The following is a 25149-nucleotide window of genomic DNA, read 5'->3' as shown; positions in this document are numbered from 1 at the left end:
ACAGATATACAAGAATTCTAAACGTCGAAAAATAGCTATCCCTGTGACAAATTTTGTGCTGTGACGTGACGTATCGTTCTTATGTGACGAAAAACAGCAGCAGCTGCTGCTGCTACTAACTACCACTAGCCAAGCCACAGTCTTCCTCTCAATTTCAGTATATGAACTTCATCTCCTGCAAGGAAGCGGAGCTTTAAACGTGCTATTTTATGCTTTCATGACGGTTGTCCAAAAGAAAAGTTCTGGGTTTCCATCGTGTATTTGAACTTGATATCTTCAGTGTTGCTGGTTACATCTTCAGGATGCTATTATAGTACCAGTTCTAAAGAATTGATTTTTTACTTCGCTCGCTCCGTTATGTCTCTACAGGATGTCTCAAAAATAGATCAGCAAATTAATTGTGATAGTAGCCAAAGAGTGAAGAAATATGGCAGTGAAAACGAACGACTAGAAGCATTTGAAATTTGGATATGGAGAAGAATGGAGCGTGTGAAATGGACAGACAGAATAAGAAATGAAGCTGTGCTATAAAGAGTGAGTGAAGAAAGAACAATGCTCAGAGTGATTGGGCAGTGTATGGGGCAGAAACATTGACATTACGACAAAGTGAAGAGAAACGACTAGAAGCATTTGAAATTTGGATATGGAGAAGAATGGAGCGTGTGAAATGGACAGACAGAATAAGAAATGAAGCTGTGCTATAGTGAGTGAGTGAAGAAAGAACAATGCTGAAACTGATCTAGAAGAGAAAAGAAATTGGCTAGGTCACTGGCTAAGAAGAAACTGCCTATTGAAGTATGCACTGAAAGAAATGGTGAATGGAAGAAAAGTTCGGGGCAGAAGAAGATATCAGATGATATAAAACAGTTATATTACCGGTTGTTTTGTATGGTTGTGGAACTTGGACTCTCACTTTCAGAGAGAAGCAGAGGAAAAGGGTGATCGAGAATAAGAAAATATTTGGGGCTAAGAGGGTTGAAGTTACAGAAGAATGGAGAAAGTTACACACCTAACATAATTAGGAACATTAAATCCAGGCGTCTGAGATTGGCAGGGCATGTAGCACGTATGGGTGAATCCAGATATGCGTATAGAGTGTTAGTTGGGAGACCTGAGGGAAAAAGACCTTTGGTGAGGCCGAAACGTAGATGGGAGGATAGTACTAAAATGGATTTGAAGAAGATGGGATATAATGTTAGAGATTGGAATAATCTTGCTCAGGATAGGGACTAATGGCGGGCTTAAGTGAGGGCGGCAACGAACTTCCAGAGTCTCTAAAAGCCATTTTTAAGTAAGTAAGACAACATTAAGATACATGGAACATATGCGGAGACTAAGAGGAAGGCAGAAAATAGGAGAGATTGGAGAATGCTGGGTTTGCAGTGAAAGATCTGCCGTTGACAGAACACAAGGAATGGATGAACTAATTAATTAATTAATGATTAAATTTTATTAAATTCAGAATGTCTTCCTCTTCTTTTCCCCTTCTCCGAACTTAGACATTCTTGCCTGTTAAATTATGTTCATCCTTGACGTGGACGTCCTATATCTCTTCTTACTTTCGGATGGTAATTTAATATTTTCATTGGAAGTCTTACTTTGCCCAGCATTTCGAAATGTGCTTCCCACTTTTTTCTATATTCGTTTACTTTAGCATTCAATGAATAAATATGTAGTTCTTCTCAAACTTCTTTGCTTTATTATCTGATTGATCTCTTTTAATGCACCGATTTATTTTCGGTATAAATCTCATTTTAGCCGCTTACAATTTACTCTCATCTCTTTTTCTGTTTATCCAAGGACTCGCTTCCATATAAGAGAACAGAAGTGATCAGTGTTTTATAAAACTTTAATTCAGTAAACACATGCTTAAAAACTAGCGAAATACAGTTTTACTACATGAAGACTTGGGTTCATATTGTGCTAATATTTTAGCTTACACAATGATAATCGTCAATTCTACGTTCCTCTCAACCCATGCAAGTGAACAACACGTTGCTAAAGACCGCTTTACTGGAGTTACTTCATTCCAGCACATTGATAAATGCTGGGTATATATAGTAACTAGTCGCGGGAGTGATTATTATTTTCCACGTTTCGGTAGACAAAATCATCAACGTAATATATCTCACCAGCACATAAAGAGTAGTCGCCACTCTTTATATGAAAAAGTCGCAGTCGAGGTTTTTTGTATCGACTCCGCAGTCCCGTGTAATGTAGCGTAAAAAGAATTATAAAACTCAGTAAATACAGATCACGTAAAAGCCACACGATTGTTGAAGCCTTTGACGGAATTGTACCCTTAACAGAACTTGAAAGCAGAATAATGTAGTAAATAGAGAAAACGATTCGAGGCGTTTAGTTGTAAGGTCATCTACGTATAATGCTGATATTCAGCAATATTGATCTGATAATTACAATATGGATATAGAAGGCCATGATTTAATAATGTGTGCTTTGTTTTCTCTTTCATTTCAAAAGTTTATTATTATGTGATTAATATCCTTAACTGGATTAACTCTTGATTATCTGAAGACTTACTTATTTTGTTTCTTCATGTGTGTATTAGGAATGTTTTTCGTCATGTGAATATTCAAGAAATTCAGTGTGTTTTCTAGTGACTTTACAGACTTGTTGATTTTACATAGCAACAGTGCTTACAGTTATTAATTAATTAATTTCATTCAGTTTTCGTCTTCGTTTAGTTTATTTACGCGTTTTACTTTAATTTATCAGTGATGTCAACCAACATCCCTCTGTGTACTCCTTCTGAATCTACTAACATTTCTTCTGTGACTTGTAATTTATGTGGTAAATCTTTTACTCATCGAGGCATCAATACCCACGTTTCGAGATGTCATACATCAGAAGATTCTTCGCTGGATATTTCCCCATCTGCAGCAGGAAGTTCTTCTGATATTTCTACACATATTAGTGCTACCACTGAACCTGATGAATATATTCCGTGCCCACATTGTCCATCAGGTGATACTAGACTTTTTAGAGGTACTCGTGGTCTGCGCATTCATCACTCACGTGTGCATTCTGACATTCAAGATGCAATTCCATCCTCAAATATCACCCACGAAGAGCTTCACTCCATACTCATACAGTGCAAGAAATCTGTTGCTGTCATACGCAGAATCCCCAAGGGAGCTCGCCCATTGGCTGCGGACCGACTTCGACATCTGATTGACCTTTGTATATCGTTTAATTCCGAAGCCCATTGGGTCAATTTAATGCTTTACGCTTACATTGCTCTTCGTGTTCCTGAAAAGTCTACTAATAAATCACTAATCTCCAAGATTAAGGAAAACATAAACAATTTTCAAAATCCTTCTTTCACCGAGTCTATTCGTACTAAGAAGAAGTCACCACATATCTCCCTGGCGCAACGTATAGAGAGGAAAATTGCTGAAGGAGACATTCGCAACGCTGTTCGTATATTATCATCCGATATGGGGATAGCTGAATACAATCAACTTACTTACGAAGAATTATTATCAAAACACCCACCTCCTTCTCGACCATCTACTTTTCCTGATGCTCCTGTTACTACTGCTAATCACCCATCTTTTTCTGAATCTGATGTCCTACACGCCATTAAAAGTTTCCCTCAAGGATCTGCTTCTGGTATTGATGGTCTGCGACCTCAGCATCTAGTTGATTTAGTGTCCATTTCAGCTGGTGACTCTGGTAAAAAGCTCCTTTCATCCATAACTAATCTCTGCAATTTTTTGTCTCAAGGTAAATTAAATGATAATGTACGTACAAATTTCTTTGCTGCCTCTTTGCTTGCAGTTAATAAACCTGGCGGTGGCATACGCCCAATCGCAATAGGTAATACTTTCAGGCGCCTTGTTTCTAAAATTATTTGTCACACTATTAAGATTGAAAGTGGTCATATTTTTCGACCTCATCAACTAGGATTTGGTTCTCCTAAAGGTTGTGAATCTGTTATACACTCTGTACGATCCTTCTTACATACTTATGATAACTCAGATAAAATTCTATTGAAGATAGATTTTAAGAACGCATTTAACAGCATTGAACGTGATATCATGTTAAACTCTTTTTTAGAAAAATTCCCCAGCTTTTACCCTTTTGTTTGGCAGTCTTATAGATATTCGTCCAATCTATTTTTTAATTCCAAAATTATTTTATCACAAACAGGCTGTCAGCAGGGAGACCCTTTAGGGCCTTTACTCTTCAGTCTTACAGTCCACTCCCTCATCCAAAAATTAACTAGTGACTTAAATCTCTTTTATTTGGATGATGGGACTTTAGCTGGAGATTCCCATGATGTTCTTTGTGATCTACAGAAAATCATTCATCTTGGGTCCGAACTTGGTCTTGAGATTAATCCTAATAAATGTGAAATTTATTTTTGTTCTGCTATTAACCCAAATATTTTATCTTCTTTCCAGAATATTGCTCCTGGCATTAAAACTGTCACAAAGTCAAATCTGTCCGTCCTGGGTTCTCCCATCTTTTTAGATTCTGTTGATGAAATAGCTACTCAAAAATTGGAGCTCCTGAAAACTCTGTTTGGTCGTCTTGAACATTTTCACCCCCAAGTCTCTTATTTCATTGTCAAAAATTGCATATTAATCCCTAAATTCACTTATTTTTTAAGAACTACACCCTTATTTCTTTTTCCTACTTTTCTCCAGCAGGCAGATGATTTATTAAAGCAGTCTTTACAATCTATTTTAAATACTTCTTTTGACAACAACAGTTGGGTACAGGCTTCTCTCCCAATTAAATTAGGAGGCCTCGGTATTCGTACACTTACTGATATTTGTATACCAGCTTTTTTATCTTCAGTCTTTGGCGTTATTGACTTCATCAAATTTATTTTCCCTATTTACAGTGATGCTGTCGACATTTGCTATATTCCTGAAGCCTTAAATAAGTGGTACGAAAAAACGAATAACTTTGCTCCTCCCCAGAATCCAGCCATTCAAAAAGCCTGGGATGAGATTATTGCAGGTCAAATACTTGATTCTCTTATATCCTCTTTCACATCTGACAAGGACATCGCTCGTATTAAAGCTCTCCAAGAGAAGGAATCTGGATCTTGGCCCCATGCTCTGCCTTCCTCCTATGTTGGTACCTTGATGGACGGTAAATCTTTCCAAATCGCTACTGCATTGCGTCTGGGCTGCAAAATTTGCCATGTACACCAATGTATATGCGGAGAGACTGTGGATTCCTTTGGACATCATGCCTTAAGCTGTGCCAGAAGTAAAGGCCGCCTTCCTAGGCATTCTGCTATTAATAACATCATTAGTAGATCTTTAACCTCCTGTGACATTCCAACTCTTCTTGAACCATCTGGTATTAGCTGGTCGGATGGTAAACGACCTGACGGCTTGACATTAATTCCTTGGTCCAAAGGTAAATCACTCATCTGGGATTTTACATGTGTAGATACATTAGCCCTTTCCCATTTAAAATCTTCTGTCAATTGTGCCGGATCTGCTGCTGAATCCGCTTATCATGCTAAACGACGCAAATATGAACATTTAACATCAAATTACATCTTCGTCGCTTTTGCAGTTGAGACCTTTGGTCCGTGGTGTAGAGACGCTAAAGATCTACTCACCCAAATTGGTACACGCCTACTGTCCCGTACCGGCGATCCTAGATGTATCAATTTCCTTCGTCAACGCATTGGAATAGCGGTTCAGCGAGGGAATGCTGCCTCCATCCTGGGATCATTTCCTAACTCTATTTCGTTAGAAGAGATCTTTCTCATTTAATGTGTAGCGTACCTGCTTGAGCACGGGTAGAAAGTTCACAAGAACAAAACTTCCACGAAGAAAGGAGAGAGGATGTCCGATCTTTAATGAAGCCATGGTCGAGAATATCCACAAGGCGAGGTGCTCCCCATCGGCAACATGAAGATCAACTCTATGTCTGAGTTACGACGGCTGGCCGGCGTTAAGAGCATGGGCGATGCGGAATGCCCCACGCTGCTGGACATCGAGATCTGCAGCGAGCAGGACGACCCCAGGCAGCGCCCCAACTTCGGCGTCAAGTGCAAGATCTTCGAACTGGACGCTTGCCAAGGCATCGGAAAGGTGTGTCTGGTGTACCTTCACAAGAGCGAGTGCGAATCCGATCTAAAACGAGAGGACCCCAAGATCTGGCTGCTGGACAGAAGTTTCGAGTGGCACTACCTGGCTGCAGACTTCATGCAGTACTTCCGCATGATGCTGGTACACCAGGGTCTCCCCCAGTGGCAGTTCAAATTCACGCCCATGGACCATTATTATGAAATTAGTTTACAATGTTATACTTATCGCATGAGCTAATATATGAAGAAACAGTAAAATAAAAACTGTTAAGAACTTAGTGAAAAATTAAGGGTGCTATTTATAGACATTTCGCAGCACGCGCTACGAGCGTACTAAGCTAGCCCTGGCTATCCACTGGTTACTAGTACAGAATTCAAATCATATCCCATTTTTTTATTTTAGTAGATTATTTTACTATGCTTTATCAACATCTTAGCGTCTGAATGAGATGAAGGTGATAATGCCAGTGAAATGAGTCCGGGGTCCAACACCGAAAGTTACCCAGCATTTGCTCATGTTGGGTTGAGGGAAAACCCCGGAAAAAAACCTCAACCAGGTAACTTGCCCCGACTGGGAATCGAACCCGGGCCACCTGGGTTCGCGGCTAGACGTTCTAACCGTTACTCCACAGGTGTGGACCATATCCTATCGCTAACACTGGTTTATGAATACGAAAAACGCTGATCATCCACCGGAAGCCCGCGCTAAAAATGTCTATGAATACGGCCCTTAGGGTCTTTTGCAAGGCTAGAACTTTGTTTGAGATAGTCTTCGAAGATGTGAGTACCTAAGTGTGACGCTCCGTTTGAATTTGAAGAATTGAGAGATAATTAGCTATTTTTAGTACTATTTATGTAAGCAAACTACTAGTTTTATGATAGGATTGATAATTATTGGAAGGGATTTGATAGGTAGTTTGTGTTAAAACATGTTTTAGTTCCCTCGTAGTGGCTTGGCGCGAGTCTATATCCTCTAGTCTCGTTCGCAGGTGTTGAAGAATTCCAGAGGGTAGCATGGGGCAAGCGAGTCCAGAGAGTTTACGTGGACTCACTTTCAGCTGAAAAGATCTCTCATCTACCGAAGAAGATGGACATTGGTGGAAGAAATAAACGCAATTCTAACCAGCGTGGAAGTTCAGAAATAATCACAAGCTCACCGTATAAGAAAATTATGGAGGAAAAGAACGCAAAGAACAGAAAAAAAATTTGAAAATTTCTGACACCACAGAGAAAATCAATAAACTCAAAACTGCAAAGAGGAAACTATAATTAAATGAAGCTTCTATGTCATTGTCTGAACCAGCTAATTAAAAACCACACCTTATGTTTATATTGCTGTGAGAGCTATGCAGAGACAAACATGGAGTGGATAATTGTGTGAAATTTAGTCAATGGATACATGAAGAGAGCACTGACAATGAAATTGGAAATGATGGATTTATTCGTGACACTTGTCGTTAGAATTGAAGTCCTAAAGTGAACAAAGATAAACGTTTTGAATATTATATTTCATTTAATTAATTTTCTTATTATTCAATGGTCAAACATGTAACATAAATAAAAAAAAAAGTTGTCATTGGATGGCAGCTCTTAACAGCCAGTGAAGTCGCTTGTGGATATAGGTCCTATGCTTTATGTTTGTTGTATGTGATTAAAAACATTACTTTGTTTTGCGACTCTAATATCTTCTTCTTCTTCTTCATCTTTGTTAATCATTACATTCTTTGCTCTTGAAAGAACAAGAAAATCGAAAAACTTTTTCTGTGTGAAACTTCCCTATATTACTAAGCAGAGGTTTCAAAAATTTATCCACAAGAGTTTCTGACACAAGTTTCTGATAGTTATTATTTCTACCAGATTTCAATATGTCACACTGGCACAAAATAATAGATAGAACAACTTTTTATTTTCGTAGTTTGGAGTAATTTCATAGTTTTCCATTTCAACAAAAGCACTGTTATGATGGTTTTATGAGCAGGCAGTATAAGCAACCATCAAATGCATTCAAGCAGGCGGTGGAATAAACGTAACTATGTATAGCATCAGCTTTTATAAACGTCTTTAAAACAATTAAAATACCAAATAATAGTACATATATAAATATATTAAACATCTTCTTTGAAAACACTTAGTCCTACTTGAAAAGGAAGTCCATTCCATGTTCTTTGCTATGAGAGAACATATCGATAACTTCCTGGTTGAAATTATTGGAAATGATCATGATAAAGTCCTTTTCACCGAAATCATTTCTGGTTCCGAAAGCCTCTATTGTCCCACGATATTTTGCATAATCTCCGCTATGTTTATAACTGGAGACCATCGTCCTAAATTTTAATTTCCAACTTATCTTCCACTAAATGCAAACTGAAGGGTTTTAAAGCAAACTGGGCACTGATTTCATGCTAAAAATGCGCTAATTGAAAGTCATTATCGAGTTTAAATACACAGAATAACAGAAACAATACACTCACTTGCCTTGACCGCAAAGGTTTCAGGCTGGTTGCCATCTCAATGCAGAGAGTAATAGTCCCAGATGTGAAAGAAATAGGTTAGATGCGAACGCATGAGAAATTAATGAGAATTCCCATCATCTACTCCTACTCGGTGGCAAAGCAATTGCCTCATATGACTGGACTGAACGAAAACGAAGTTGTGTCACTGTTGATTGCAGAGGTCTTTATAAGAATCATTGCTAGGGAAAATAATTTAAATGCTGTTTGGAAAAGTAACAATTCAATTTCGATACAATTAAAATAATATAATAACAGTGAAGAATATAATAAGAGGTGAGAAACCGTCACAGATACACCATTGTGACTTCAATGTTTTAATACAAAATATTTAAAAGCCTTGGCAATACTGTATAATTTTGTTAAAGGCGATTAAGATCGATGTTTTGGTTTTTGTGAATCCAGTACACGAGAAATTTCAAACACATTATTTCATGCTAGTAAATTATTTACTTAAGGTAATACACTTTCTTAATTGTAACTTTTCTCTTTGTTCTATTTTGCATGATTTAAGAAATATATAGGGGAGAGTTGGGTAGTATCGGACATTGGGTAATATCGGCCAGTGCGTTTCTTTCATCTACCACCATATGGTAGTACCTGAATGACATGGTTATTACGTTTCTCTATGCGACATCACAGAAACGTAACCATGTCAATCAGGTACTATCATCATGTGGCAGATGAAAGAAACTCACTCTCCGATACTACCCGATGTCCGATACTACCCGACTCTCCCCTATACATTAATATTATAAATTATTTGTCAGACTAAGTTACCGAGTTTAGTATTTTTTTTTTTTTATTTATGTAACCAAGAGTATGTTTAATTCTGAAATTCCAGTGCTTAAAGCATATTGATAGAGGAGAAACTAGATAGGTGTCCCCCTCCCCCCACCTCAAGAAGAAGCTCAATTCGCTCTCGGATGTGTTGTGATGTAAAAGTTGTACGTAACCAAGTTCAGCAAATGCGTTGGGATAAATTTTAGCTCAACAATATTCAAAAACATTTTCAACAATGACTAAATGCTTGTATGTTTTCATATTTATAGCACTCTCAGACAAATATAGTAGCCTTCATTGTTGTGGCATATTATTGGTTTAGTTTCATTTTATTTTCTGAGGTGTAGACATCTTTTTCAGGTTGCAGAATAGGCAACAAACTCGGTAAATTAATAATTGGCTCGATGAAGACGATGAAGAAGAGTATATTAAAGGTGATGAACATGTAGCGACAATGATCATTAATCAGATAGTGACCACAGTAGTACATCTGAACAAAACAGTATGGAAATTGAGGAGGAGGAGGAGGAGGAGGAGGAGGAGGAGGAGGAGGAGGAGGAGGTGGTGGTGGTGGTGGTGGTGGTGGTGATTTATGAAGATTAAGATAATTCTAAATATGGAGGTAAAAATGGTACTGTCTGGCAAAAAAAAAAAATGAATCCCCTCGAGACAGGACAACAAGAACCTGTAATATAGTCACTCATCTAACTGGCAGCAAAGGAAAATCCTGTTAAGTCAAATTACCACTGCATTTTTCTCATTAATGATGACATTATAGACGTTACTATGAATTCCATAAATATCTATATCCATTCAATTAGAGGACGATTCAGCCACGAACATGATGCTTCACCAACAAAGCTAGCAGAAGTCACTTATAGATCTCTTGTATTTTTCTGGGGGCCTAAAATAATCCCCCCAAAACGCCAAAGACCTTTGGACTAAAGATGGGACAGGTATCCCAAAAAAATTATCCAATGGTCATTGTGAAAGCTGCTCGAGAAGCAAAGTTCGCAAGACTATAAACAAAGTTCTAATCGTAAACCTCAGTCTTATTTCTCCGAGTAGGTTGTGTTTCTGTGAAGTTTTGATAATGTAATAAATTAAACCAATCAGAATAAATATGTTCAAATATAACTGAACTAGTATAAATTAAGAGTAGATTCAATTTTTTTCTACAGCTAATTAGTGACAAAAATTATATAACAATGTAATTTGTTCTTAATGTGAAGCTAGAACTAAACATTTAAATTCTATAAAATACAAAAAACTCTTATACATAATTGTTTCTGATATTAAAATTATAATAAAATGCTGGGGTGAAAATATACCCCATGCGTATGCTGATGATATACAATAGTACGTGTGTGGTAAACAGTTAAAATAAAATATTTGCAAATAAAAGTGTTGTAATAATTTAGCAGAAAAAAAAGAACTTTGTAGAGGTCAAAAAATCAGTGTGACAAAATATAATTCACCAAACAGATTTATTTAATAGAAAAATGTATTTTTTTTTTTTTTGCTGTTTTATGGCTATGAAAAAAGCGTCTTTGAAAGAAAGGAAAAAAACAAATATCAACAACATCACCACCACACCATTGTAAGTTTTCCTGTCTTCTTCGTCCTTTTCATACAAAACTTTTAAATTTTTTTGGGCTATCTGTTTTCTAAATTCTGTGAACATGTTCAAACAATATTGTTTTATAACCTGCTCTTTTTCTCGTGAATTTTATTTATGTTGCTCTTATTCTTTGTCCAGTTTTCACAAATAAATAAGAGTGTGGTTCAGGATAGGAACCAATGGCGGGCTTATGTGAGGGCGGCAATGAATCTCCGGGTTCCTTAAAAGCCAGTAAGTAAGTAAGTGGTTAAAGCCAGTATAATTTATAATTTTAATCTAGTTTTCTTTAGAGATTTCCGACATAGAAACACATAATTTATTATGTCTATTATTATCAAATTATATTGTTTGTATTAATTCTGGTGGAATTAGATCGATACCTGGAGATTTGTGCTTTTTCAGATTTTCTATTGGGTTCGAATATAAGAATGGCTCGCAGTTTGTATTTGAATGTCGTCCAGATCATTTCTATTTGACCTATGTACGTTTAGTAGTTGTCCAAAATAGTTTTTCCATCTGTTCAGGATTGAATGAGAATCTGGAAGCAAGTCTCCATTGCCATCCTTGATCATGTATTGTTTCATTTAAGGTTGGTATATTTTCCTTCCTATGTAATTAAAAATTTACAAAAAAAGCATCACAGCATAAGGATCATTAGTGACATGTTAAGACTTAATCTTTAGAAGTAAATGGAAACTGTTTAAATTTCTTTACCATCAGTTTATTCAAGACAAGGTTTTGGTTGCGCACCATACACACATTTTTGGATTAGTAGCTTCGAAAGTAAAATTTGGTAACAGCTGCTATTCATTAAATTATAAAATTTCAGATAAGTTAATTTTACAATAATAAGCAATGTTCTTTGTCACAATTATCGCAATTAAATATCTCCCCAGTTTTCAAAATAAATGAGAATTCATTTCAATGACTTGTTATTACCTACCTCAAAGTTTTTATTCCTAACTTTCGAGGCAAAGAATTAATTTGTTGATTAGCAATATTACTTCCGAAAATAAGTTCACAATAAAACAGATATTATTGCGCATTGTCAAATCTTTATTCTGAGGTAGAAAAGTTGAAAAAAAATAGGTAACGAAATAATTCAATAAAAGGATCTGATAGCATATCAAATGGATTATATCACTTGTAACAGTTTCTTCCTATAATATTACCCTCCTTTAAGATAAAATAATAACAGAATGTACTCACTCGTGGTGTAGCCAAATTCATCCTCCTCTTCTTGGTCTGCTTCAATCTCTTCTTTGGACCTTTTCACATTACCAGCACTGGCTCGGTGTATCTGCAAAAGAATGTGTTCATACTTTCAGCAGATGAAATAGTGTCATAAGCCAGCCTCTTACAGCAAAACTAAATAACAATAATAATAATAATAATAATAATAATAATAATAATAATAATAATAATAATAATAATAATAATAGTAATAATAATAATAATAATAATAATAATAATAATAACAAATAAATAATATTTTACAAGCTTTCTTAACAGACTACACTTGACCATAAGACCATCACAGTACTATAAATTCGAGACAATATTAGACCAGTAACAATAATCAAATCACACAAAGGCAGTTTCCTCGAATTAACAAATTTTACAGTTGCGAAAAATTTCTGTTATATATAAAAAGAATATTTACAATAGATATATAATGATATAAAGAATGGTGTACCTATGCAAATTTAACAACTCTAACAACAGTTCTATTTTACATGTGCTTGCCTTTTACTTACATCAACTAATTCTTTAAAACTCTAAAGGTCATATTCATTTTACAATAATGACAGTAAAATGTATAAATAATGTACACAAAGAAGCTTTAAATTTATTTAAATATAATCATTAACTATACTGACAATATTTTATTATTACTTTATTATTTTCGTATGTTTTCAAACTTTTCGAAATGAGAATTAATACTGGTATCCGGTTTATTCTAATGCATTATAATATTAGCTAAACTAACTTCGACAAATTAATGCTAGCTAATGCTTTTTATAACACAACACACTTAGAAATACACAGAGAGGTGAAGTGGTAAAGGCACTGCCTCTCAATTCATTTTTAATTAACAATGCTTATTCAAATTATGCTAGACATGTAATTTCTTATGCCACTATTGTTATTCACATTAAATACCTCAACTATCATAACGTGTTGTGCCATCAGCCTTAGGACTTGCAGTGTAGCAATTAAAACAGCAGTTCTAACTAAAGGTTTGTTTAAATTCACTACAAAATTGATCACTATGGTGCAATACTTAATTTAAATGCAACTACTAGGAGTTTGAAGAATTGTACAAAACAGCTACAAGAATGTACCTATCAAAATAAATAAGCAACCTGGTGATTAATAACAGGAAAGGACGTCAATGTTGTATTCTGTATCATGATACTCTGATATTCTGTGTTTATGACTAGGGTTACTAGGTTTTCAGAATGGTAATAAAGGACAAGATGAGGTGCAGCCTCGAGGTGTGATACTTATTACAAGAAAAATGCACATTATTTGAGAGAATCTCATTGCACACTATGCCATATTATTGTCATAGTTTTGTACGCATTTATAAGCTCTGACACTAAATTACTACTTACTTACAAATGCCTCTTTAAGGAACCCGGAGGTTCATGGCCGCCCTCACATAAGCCCGCCATCGGTCCCTACTCTGAGCAAAATTAATCCAGTCCCTACCATCATATACCACCTCCCTCAAATCTATTTTAATATTATCCTCCCATCTACGCCTTGGCCTCCCCAAAGGACTTTTCTCCTCAGATTTTCTAACTAACACACATATGCATTTCTAGATTCATCCATACGTACTACATGCCTTGCCCATCTCAAACGTCTGGATTTAATGTTCCTAATTATGTCAGGTGAAGACTACAATGTGTGCACTTCTGCGTTGTGTAACTTTCTCCATTCTCCTGTAACTTCATCCCTCTTAAGCCCCAAATATTTTCCTAAGAACCTTATTCTCAAACACCCATAATCTCTGTTCCTCTCTCAAAGTGAGAGTCCAAGTTTCACAACCGTACAGAACAACCGCTAATATAACTGTTTTAGAAATTCTAACTTTCAGCTTTTTCGAGAGAAGACTGGATGATAAAAGATTATCAACCGATTAATAACAGGCATTTCCCATATTTATTCCGCGTTTAATTTCCTCTAAAGTGTCATTTATATTTGTTACTGTTGCTCCAAGGTGCTTGAATTTTTTCACCTTTTCAAAGGATAAATTTCCAATGTTTATATTTCCATTTCGTATTATGTTCTGGTCACGAGACATAATCATATACTTTGTTATTTCGGGATTTACTTCCAGACCTATCTCCTTACTTGCTGCATGTAAAATTTCCGTGTTTTCCCTAATCGTTTGTGGATTTTCTCCTAACATATTCATGTCATCCGCATAAACAAGCAGCTGATGTAACCGGTTCAATTCCAAACTCTCCCTGTTTTCCTGGATTTTCCTCATTTTTCTCTGCTCCACCCATCCTTCATCAAAATTTAAAGTTTTGAGAAAACAGCATTTCAAAGTTTCATGTTGTTGTGAAAAATCCAAGAATAATTGAAATTACTCCAAATTCTGTTAATGATGTTTTACTGTAACTTCTAAATCAATAATAATCCGTGGAGCTACAGCCCGTGAAGGGCCTGGACCGACCAGCCGACTGCTGGTCTCATGCCCACATCCGAAGCAGAGGTGGACGATCATCCAACCAGAATGGAGGTATCATGTAGTTAGCACGACGATCCTCCCAGCCGTTATAGCTGGTATTCGCAACCAGATTTCGCTACCTATCGTAGCTCCCCAAGTAAGTTCTAAATCAAAGTGATGTTAATTGGATTTTTCACAGCAACATGAAGCTTTAAAACGCAGCTTTTTCGAAACTTTAAATTTTGAGTTGTTTCCCTTTTGAACTGGTCCGTCAATTTAATAGCAAACATGACAATTATACCACGAATAACGATGGTTTATAACAATGTTTCTAGTACTACAATAAAGAGAAACTTCGCTACAGATTCCTTATTCACTGCAAATAATTTTCATTGAAAAAAATATATGATTCAACTGTTTCTGATATACAAGCATTCAGCGAGTGTTGACGTAAATTACTTTGCTGACTTGTGGTAAGTTCCCCATGCTACTGCTAAATGCTCAGTGCAGTTCCGTCATTAGCACTATGAAGTGTGGCTTATTCTGCTGGAAATAAACTGTGAAACATTTCACATATGTTAATTAACCACATAATGGTTATAAAATGTGACTTATGTACCTCAGTCTCTTGATTGTTTCTTTAAAAATCAAGTTCCATAATTCTATGGGCACTGCTAACACAACACGTCCCTATTTCATCATACAGTGAAGCAATCTCACTCATGACTCTTGGCTTGTATGTTCATCAGTACCTCTTTTTACGTCATGTAAAATGGCCATGCAGATGAAACTAAGCTTCATCAGAACAAAAAACAGATGTGGGAACAATTGCTCCGTTATCAACGTTTTCTAGCATCCAATTACAAAAGTAAAGTCTAATGTTGTGTGATTAATTAACATATGCAGAGTGCTTCACCGCTTTTTCAGCAGGGTAATCCCACTGCTCATACTGTTAATGTATCTATGATGGAATTTCGACGAGCATTTGCACAGGCAAACAGTGGCAGTAGCACGGGGTATTAATGCTGGTTGGCTGATGTACATTACTCAACATTCAGAGAGACGCTCTATACCGATGTTTTATCATATCCTTGCCAGTGACTGACCATTGAGTTTGAAGTGGTTTATCTTGGTTTTGGGCGTCAGAGTACAAAAAAGTAAAAAGAAAGAAAAGAAAAGATATCTTCATTCCTTCATTCCGCTCTGGCTACTGCTTGCTTTAGTGTAAGGTGAAAGTTTGGTCATACTTTTTCCTTACAGATTAATATAACTTTTTATCTCATCTCTCTTCCCCCTTACCGCAAACTATGGTATGACATTATACAGAGGCAGAGATAATACGAGATCTGCAGGTGAAAAGTTAAAATGTTGTGTAACTGAATTGCGTCCAGGATGATGGCATAACACATGAATTTGAAAATCTCTCCCAATTTCAAATGACATTAATAGTATACATTCCACCAGGAAGCAGTAGGACCAAAACACAAGAGAGCTTCACGTACATACAATACATACTTTTTTAAGCAGCCAATGTGCATCTTGCCTCTTATGTTTGATTTCGTTCATTTTCAAACATGTAATGAGTTTAAATTAATATTTACAATCATAACTGAGTCAAGTATAACTTAACGATATAGATGGTCATAAATGTCATTTACAGAAACATTCAATTTCTTATCCAAATTTCTTGCAAATATAATGCAGCATGGTTCTTATTTCAGATTTCTTCATAATTTTTAATCTAAGAGACCACAAATACAAAAACTTTCTCATAGGACATATGAGTGGGAATTATATGTCAAAGCTTCTAAGTTAATAAAACTTGCAGTAAGAATATTTTCAGAAAGTAGTCAAAGATAAGAGACAAAATATAAGAATTATGCTTCTGAAATGACGTACAAATATTGTTACAAAGGAACAGAAGTGGTAAAATGCATAAGCTACAGGTATGACAAATGCATAGCAATATTATGTTAGTACATTTTACATATTTGCTCATACATACTAACTGTGAATGTTCGTGATTATGGCATAGTTATGTTTTGAGCTCGAATGCAAGCTTCCAAAATCTAAATTTTTTACTGCACACTAAAATACTACAGCCTAAATTACATTTGGTCAAAAATGCTTTCTCAATGATACTAAACTAATGATTACAATTGGACTACAAACAATATGCCGTAATAGATAAACATCTGATCACATATCAGAATAATGTTGTGAACAAAAGTCTGCATAAGAAGAAAGCTACACTTATCTTTGAAACATTTCACATTAACAACATTAAACTTATAATGGTGTAAAACACTGAAATTGATATTTTGTTTTTAAAGCAGAAAACATTTCAAAGAAAAGCAGTGGCCAATAAAGTAATGTGACTTTATGATATAGTTAAATGTAAAAGACAAGTAATTTCTTTTTAAGGCTTAGTAATTTACAAATTAATGAAATTTAAAAAAATGGCAATTTCTTATAATGAGCTATAACTTGGAACATTGCATACTCAAAGCAAGCTTAATTTTCTCAATTGTGAATCTCTAAGTTTACAATTCTTAATATCTGACATAATTATTTTAAAATTCTACTTCTTAACAGAATCCATGCTGTTATTTGTGGTTCGTGCAAAGCACAGATGAATGAAACATCAAATGCCATATGTAGCAGATAGTGCATATTTATTACAAATTCCATGACATGAGAAAACAGAGAAAAGATTAATGCTTTTGCTTTCTTACATCTTTCTTAGAAGTCTGAACTCTGAAGGACGTGTGTCGTCATCCAGATAGAGAATAGGAAAATGTTCTCACTGGCCTAATCTGGCGGTTAGTAGGAAATAAAATACCACTTGTCGATCAATATGTAGGGTAGATGGGAGTCTAAGCTGTGATGTAAAAGACTCATTTAGAAGAAAGAAAATTGCTATATAAAATTATGTCTTAAAAAGTATCAAAGTTGCGGCATGAAGTTAACACTTTGGCACTTTTTTTTACTTGGTTATTTATTGTCGATGGAAATGGTGATAGTGAGTATTCGGCGACATGAGGCTGACGATTAGCCAGGAATTACTTCTTATTTGCCTTATAGTTGGAGAAAACCTCAGAAGAAAATCAACCAGATAATCAGCCCAAGAGGGAATCGAACACACGACTGAGCTCAGACCCCGATCAACATGCAAATGCCTACTGCATGACCTATGCCTCTTCGGTAATCGGAAGAAATAATATGTAAAACAAATTTCAGTATAGATGAGCTGATAACATGATCTACCTAGCACGAAAGATGGATAATGGTCATTTACCAACACAAACCAACATGGACATCACAAAGGAGGAGGAAACGAGGAAAACACCAGAAGAGGTAGGGAGATAGAATTGAGAGGAAATAATGAAAGACATGTTTCACAAAATTCACAGACGGACAGAAAGCAGTAGAGATTGGAAATCAAAAGATTTGTTTTTATTTTAGTTGATTATTTAACGACGCTGTATCAACTACGAGGTTATTGAGCGTCGATGAGATTGGTGATAGCAAGATGATATGGCGAGATGAGGCCGAGGATTCGCCATAGATTACCTTGCATTCACATTACGGTTGGGGAAAACCTCGGAAAAAAACCCAACCAGGTAATCAGCCCAAGCAGGGATCGAACGCCCGAACGCAACTTCAGATCGGTAGGCAAGCACCTTAACTGACTGAGCCACGCCAGTGGCTGAAATCAAAAGACGTGGAACTTCATAATATCAGGATAATTCATAAGTGAGAACACTTTAAAATCGCTGAAACTGTTACAAATAAGGTTTAAAAAATGAAGACAACATTTTAAAGGGCTTATTTATATATAAAATTAAAATATGTTCAATTATATTGTCTGTTACTCAACAACAGCTCTCTTCCACGTTATGTATAGTATTCACACGAAAATTCTGCAATAAGCTCTAGATTTTCACAGGGCATAGGCAAATTCTCTAATGCATTCATAACAATGAATAAGATCATCTGAGTTTGAAGACACAAAATCACTATTGTTTTTGTAGATATAATTTTTCGAGAAAAAACAAAACACAATAATTCGAATAATAAACTTGATTTTAATAGATTAAATTTGTTACATTTTGAAATAAAGTAAAAGCAAAAGGAAGAAATGATGCTTTTATTTTTAAATAAAACTTACATCTAACAAGCTTCAGAGAATTCTGAAATGTCCTGCCTTTTGAAAAATCCTTTACAAGTTTACACTATTTACACTGAATTTGATTTCAGATATTTTCTTGCAGGAAAGAAGTCATGTTAAAGAAAGATACCTATTAGGACCCAAATAAGCACACTACAGAAAGAAAGAGCTCACACATGATAAAAAAAAAGCTGGAAAATTTGAGATGTTTCTTCAAAATGTATGAACAGCACAACAAAATACAGCACAGTAGGATTCACGAAGAGCGAGTTATAGGATCTATATGCCTACAAGCTCTCATCAGCTCACTGGGCGGTGTTGTCTTCTTGCAACTCACCTCGCGTCCTGCTTTGGTGTACATGCGTCCTTCCAAGTCTCGGACATCTTCCTCCTCCTCTTCTTCGTCACTCTCACTGGACGAATACTGAGGCTTCTTCACGGGACTTGTCTGTGGCTCTTCGGACTGCTGCTTGATGGAAGCACGTCGCTTTTCTTGTAGCTCCTGCTTCTGTTCATCTGCCAGCCCCTCCTGAACCACAACCTCACCTCACTTACCTAACCAGCACTCTCGCGGTCACAACAGAAACAGTGAATCCCCAAAACCTGAGTCACTCAAATCATCTAAGTCATGTGATTCATGTAAGCACTATAGTTAGCATTTTTAGTGAAGTTATGTGCACGGTCTCACCTGTATGAGTTCCGGGGTCGGTGTCCTGGCCTGTGGGACGGGCGGGGGTGCCACCCTTAGTAATTCTCCGGTGGGGGAAGGAGCGGTGGGGGGCTGTCTCGAGCCACCAGCTGCTCCTGCGGAGGATGCGGACGCAACTTCAGTCGTATGACTCTCAACATCTCCGTCCACACTCTGCAACGAGTACGTGGGACATCCACTCATGCTGGCCAACTCACTTTCTCACTGTCCATTCCAGGTCAAACAGGGTACACATCACAGGACAGAGGGAATTTTCTACTGACATTACAACAGGGTTACCAACACACATGCACAATCCTTAAAATAAATCTGTGGACTACAACAGCCTCAGTTCCACTCACCCACTGAATGAGGGACTGCACCAGGAAGCACACAGGGTTGCCTGCTCCTCGTATAACTTCCACTGCTCGCTCGTGGCTTGCTTGACGGAGATCAATACCGTCCACTTCCAGTATTCTATCTCCAGTCTGGAAAAGAGTCAAGAACTGTATTTCTTTTCTATTTTACAGACCTCTATTTTCAGAAGATACAATTATGAATGGAATATAACAAGAACTTCAATACAAACTAATACCAAACTAAATGCATTTTCAAGATGCAAATTACCAGAAAACAATATATAATCAAAATGATATAAGAAATATTTATTTTTAACAACATTTTGAAAACTTTCAATTTGAAAATTCCTTTCACAAAATTTGAAACAATTACCTTCATGAGATATAGCACACATAAATTAAGAAGACTGAAATTATAGGCTACTCAGAGTTACAAAACACATTCAATTTGTGTTAATATTTATATGAGAACTATAAAAAATTTAAAATATTTGCAATAAATGAATATCTACCTATGCGAAACAAATAATAATTACCAATCTTACGAACTAGGTCTATGTAAACTTCATGTGATAAAGATGTTATGTTTTATTTAACGACGCTCGCAACTGCATGTGATAAAGATCTTGGATCTTGCAAATGTATGCTGGAATATAATTTCTCCAACATTTCGGATTTAGTCACAAATTCTACCATCAGTGTAGTATCACTGGAGACCTGGAATAGTCACCTGCTCTGCTCAGTGTTTTATGTTTGTCTACACCAAGCACAGCATATGGGAAAAAATTGGCTACACTTTTATGTACAGCACTTGTGATCTGTTCTGTTAGATATCTGGGGTACCGGTAGCCAAATATACCGAGACCCTACAGAGTAAGTATTCCTCTCAGGTCTCGAGCAACATTACTTTCATGATAGAAACAGTAACCAGTTCCGAAACGTAGAAGAATTAAATCTTAAACATGGCTTTGTCACCTCGTAATTACAGTCGAGGCCTGAAATATCATATTATAAATTTAATTTTTTCCATAATTTATATAGAGTATAAAATTCATTACCTACGAACACAAATGACAATGCCTTCAAATTGTTACAAGAATGATCATTTGTCTGTGTCTGTGTGTGTGTTTGTTTGTGAGTGAGTGAGAGAGAGAGAAAGAGAAAGGAGAGACAGATAGAGAGAGAAGAGAGAAAGACAGAGAAAAATGAGTGTGTTCATTCGACTCTTCGAGCACATTTTGAGTGCAGAAAGTAGAACTTATATTTATCTAAATTACTACACATCAGAAGCTTGAGTCACCATATAAGAACTGTGTATATTGCAGAAATAGTCTTTTACACATATGTGACAGTTAAGTTGTCAATTTTCCATTTTGAACACAATTAGTATACCCTGGAAGTGCTTGACTTCAGAACAACAACATGTAATAAAATAGATTCACATAACATTCTGTATTATGTACCTTAAGCTCACCAGTACGACCAGCTGGACTTTGAGGCAACACATTTTTAATGAAGATTCCTGAGATTGCTGACCCACTGTCTGGGCCTGCATTGTATAAGTCAACCTATGGACGAAAATAAAGAAAATTATCATGTTTTTCATTACCAGGATTAGTGAAAATAAATTATGAAACAATACCACCAATATAAACCCAGTTCTAAAGTCGTTGATTAAATTATTGCAAACGAAGTAGGTACAGAACTTTCTTGAGAGGTGGAATGGAACAAAAGAACAGAAGAAATAGTCTTATATCAGCAGTTACTATACTATTCACAGTTTGTACGAATAAAATTAAGTGCTTGTTACAAACTGATCAAGTAAACTAGATAAAAAGGTAAAAAGAAGGGTCAAACTCTAGGATGCGATTCTACACATCCAAATAAAGAAAACAATTTATATAAAAATTTTATTTGAAACCTTCATATTTTACAGTTATAACCATTGTTAACCTGCCGCTAGTCGCTGCATGAGCATTTTGCTAAGTATCAAATTCAAATGACAATCACACCAAAATGAAAAGTGTTGCAAGTTTGTCTCTCTCTCTAGTTGACTTTATAAGTGTTGGCTATAACCAGCTAGAAGAATTTCTTACAATATGCGGTGCTCTATAGTGAAAATATTTCTGAGACCAGTAGTTCAGCTAAGCTGGAATAATTACTGTCATATCTTTGTATGTAAAGTGAAAGGACTTATAATCCTACTCGGGTTTCTTATTTTACTTTAAAAGTACCTAAATCTTTCCCTGAATGCAGATAAATCACCGGACAACTTATCCTTTTCTAAAATAAAATAAAAACATGTACTTTGCAGTACAAAATACAGTTGAACAAAATAGGGTTCGGAAGTATTAAAGCAGGTATAGACAATCTTTTCCAAGAAACTATATATTGTGATACATCAAAAGGAAGCTCCAAATCTTAAGAAAGCACATGTCGTCACTTCATCTTGGTATTAAACGCCTCTCAAAATTTATAACAGGAAATGCCAGGTATGCGACCATGCAAAGAATACTATATACAGGATGTAAAAAAATATATGTTACAAGGCTCGGTGAAAGGTAAAAGGGTACCATGTGATCATATTTTGTTAATAAAGCCATGTCCAGAAATGTTTTGTTTACGTGCTAACATCTCTGAAATGTGGAGGAGAACAAAGGCAGTACGGATCACAAAAGCTAGAAAAGAAATAAAAAAGACAATTGAAATACTGTAAGTAAACAGCATTTTAATCAACTACAGAAGGTGCTTCAAATGGCTGCCACCAACTTCGATACATTTTGTGCATCACCTGGTTATGTCATGTCGAACTCATAGAAAGATTCCCGGCATATCTCAGATTACTCCAGATGCTACTTAAACTCGTTCCACAAGATCTTGTTGTGTCTCCACGGGAGTCTCGTACACCAGGGTTTTCATTTACCCCCAGAAAAAAAAAAAATCCAATGGTGTCAGGTCAGGTGAGCAAGGGGTCCAGGCTATTGGGCCTCCATGTCCAATCCATTTGTTGCCAAAGCTGTCATTCAAGTGGCCACGTACCTCATGATCGAAGTGTGCTGGAACCACATCGCATGATAGATTTCCAAAGGCAACTCTTCCAGCAACTCGGGTAAAACTTGTCGTAGAAATACTAGGTAATTGAGACCATTAAGACGCAGAGATATGAAGTATGGACCTAATAGATGGTCATCAATGAACAACAGCTTTTGTGATCCATACTGTCTATGTTCTCCTCCACATTTCAGAGAAGCTAGCACATAAACAAAGCGTTTTTGGACATAGGTTTATTAACAAAATATGATCACATGGTACCCATCTATCTACCACCGAGCCTTGTAACATATATTTTTTACACCCCGTATAGCAACCTCTCCCAGAGTAAGATATACGTAAATGGCATGTTTATTACATATTAAGGAGTTTCAGAAATGATTTTGTATTGTTTCAAAAAGAACACACTCATAAATGCTAAATAAATCTGCATAACAATTATGTACTGGCCTATGGATAATTCATGAAATGAATTCTTGATTTAAACAATGAATTGAACAAGGCCTCACAAGTAAAGAACGTGAAGCTTTCGGACAATTTAGTATTTTTAAGTGTGTAGAACCACATCATTAAGTTTGGATCATTTTTCTATAATTCTGTATTAATTAATTTAGTAAGTTACCAGTACTTAATCTAAATAAACTAATACCCCAATATTATATTTCACCTATTGTGCTAGATGATTCAAGAGACTGTAGCATGTAGTAATTAAACGTGTTATTGTACCTTTCCTCCGACGATACTTATTCCCAAACTGCAGTTGGGCTCGCGGAGGATCTCCACCATTCGCTCCGGTCCCCAGTGCTTGGCCAGCAGCACCGAAGACGGAGAAGAAGAGGCCGAGGCAGCATAACCTTGTGTCACAGTCATTGAAGGTTGTTCAAGCGGCAACTTAGTCTCTGATGGAGTGATTGGTTTAGAACTTAATGCACTTTGCTCGTCAACCGAGTCTCTTCTACTACTAGGCACTGAAACTACACTGCTAGGTTCTACAATCTGTTCCACAGGCTCAGGTTCGGGTTCAGGTTCAGGCTCTGGGAGCGGCACATCCGAGTCTGTGGATTCTATTATCACACCTGCTGCAACCACAACATCACACACTGTTTCCACCGGACCTGGTCGAGGTTCTTCAATTGGCACTATGTCGGGAGCTCTCTCACCCTCCTGTTGTATGTATGGCGAGCTGAAACACAAATGTGATCGTACAGTGCTAGAACATTTTATAATGATACTTCAGATGGGAAAAACGATAGAATAGCAATATCAGTAAGATAATTACATGAAAGTTGCGAATAATAATTTAGGATTAGGAACCATCCTTTGAAATTTACTGTCACTGACATTTCGGAACTTCTTACAAATTGCTTCGTTAGGATCATACTGCCCAAGACCTGAAGATGGCAACTTTGTTGGGTTCATTTTGTCAGGCTACTCTATACAACTGGAAATGGGCTCCCTGAACTACCTCTATAAATACTTAAGGCCCATCTGGCTGTTATACTGCTGTTGAACTGTGTTTCAGATATTGCTCTGAGACATCTCAGTTCCTTATGTGGTATGTCTATTTTCGGCTTTTTTCCTTGCAAATTTCTATAGATTCCTTCAGTGGAACTGGAATAACAGAGAGAAGTGGTCTACCAGCTTGGAGCTCACATACATTCTTTCCCACAGCTCAAAATTTCCTTGTAAAGATAAGAGCGGGTGTATCATTTAGTTATTTCCCTCCCTTTGTCCTGATTTGATTTTATTTGATTTGGCTACTACTACAACTGAAGTCAAAGTCTTAATTCATATATATATATATATATATATATATATATATAAAGGGCTCAGAGCCATAGTGGGCCAAGCGCCATTTATTAAAAAACGGAGAAAGCAAGGGTTTAAGTTAAGTAAATACCATAGTTTAATGAAGATTGACATATCATTTAGTTTTAATGTGTATACTTTGTATTACTTTGTATTACTTTCTATATGTTTCCATTGAATTATGGTAATAACTTCATTTTAACCCTTGTTTTCTACGGTTTTAGTAAATGGCGTTTGGTCCTCTATGGTTCTGAACCTTTCATAAATAGTAAATTAGTAGCCGCAATAGTACATGTTAACATAATCTACTACTGCAGCTCTTTTGATTTCATGTGAAGGAGACATTACAACATTAACAACATTTCTTAAGATAACGAACATCAGTAATCA

General features: G+C 36.2%; 1 protein-coding gene across 15 annotated transcripts in view; it reads right to left on the bottom strand.

Annotated features, from left to right (window-relative positions):
* Nucleotides 1-25149, bottom strand: part of LOC138699780 (multiple PDZ domain protein-like) — a 1065748-nt gene that overhangs the window by 455385 nt on the left and 585214 nt on the right. For 13 of the 15 annotated variants that reach the window (XR_011332076.1, XM_069825918.1, XM_069825919.1 and 10 more), the window contains 6 exons: nt 23677-24133; nt 21363-21467; nt 19903-20028; nt 19541-19714; nt 19190-19381; nt 12206-12296 (listed from right to left, as the gene is read on the bottom strand). Coding sequence is in view for 14 of the 15 variants with exons in the window: in XM_069825918.1 (XP_069682019.1) it covers nt 12206-12296; nt 19190-19381; nt 19541-19714; nt 19903-20028; nt 21363-21467; nt 23677-24133 (1145 nt within the window). In the remaining variant the exon portion in view is untranslated. The remainder of the gene's footprint in view (nt 1-12205; nt 12297-19189; nt 19382-19540; nt 19715-19902; nt 20029-21362; nt 21468-23676; nt 24134-25149) is intronic. The other 2 variants (XM_069825909.1, XM_069825916.1) reach the window with 2 other exon arrangements.

The sequence above is a fragment of the Periplaneta americana genome, chromosome 5 (assembly GCF_040183065.1).
Source record: "Periplaneta americana isolate PAMFEO1 chromosome 5, P.americana_PAMFEO1_priV1, whole genome shotgun sequence".
NCBI lineage: Eukaryota > Metazoa > Arthropoda > Insecta > Blattodea > Blattidae > Periplaneta > Periplaneta americana.
The sequence above is the reverse complement of the archived record's forward strand: the minus strand, read 5'-3'. Positions and strand labels throughout refer to the sequence as shown.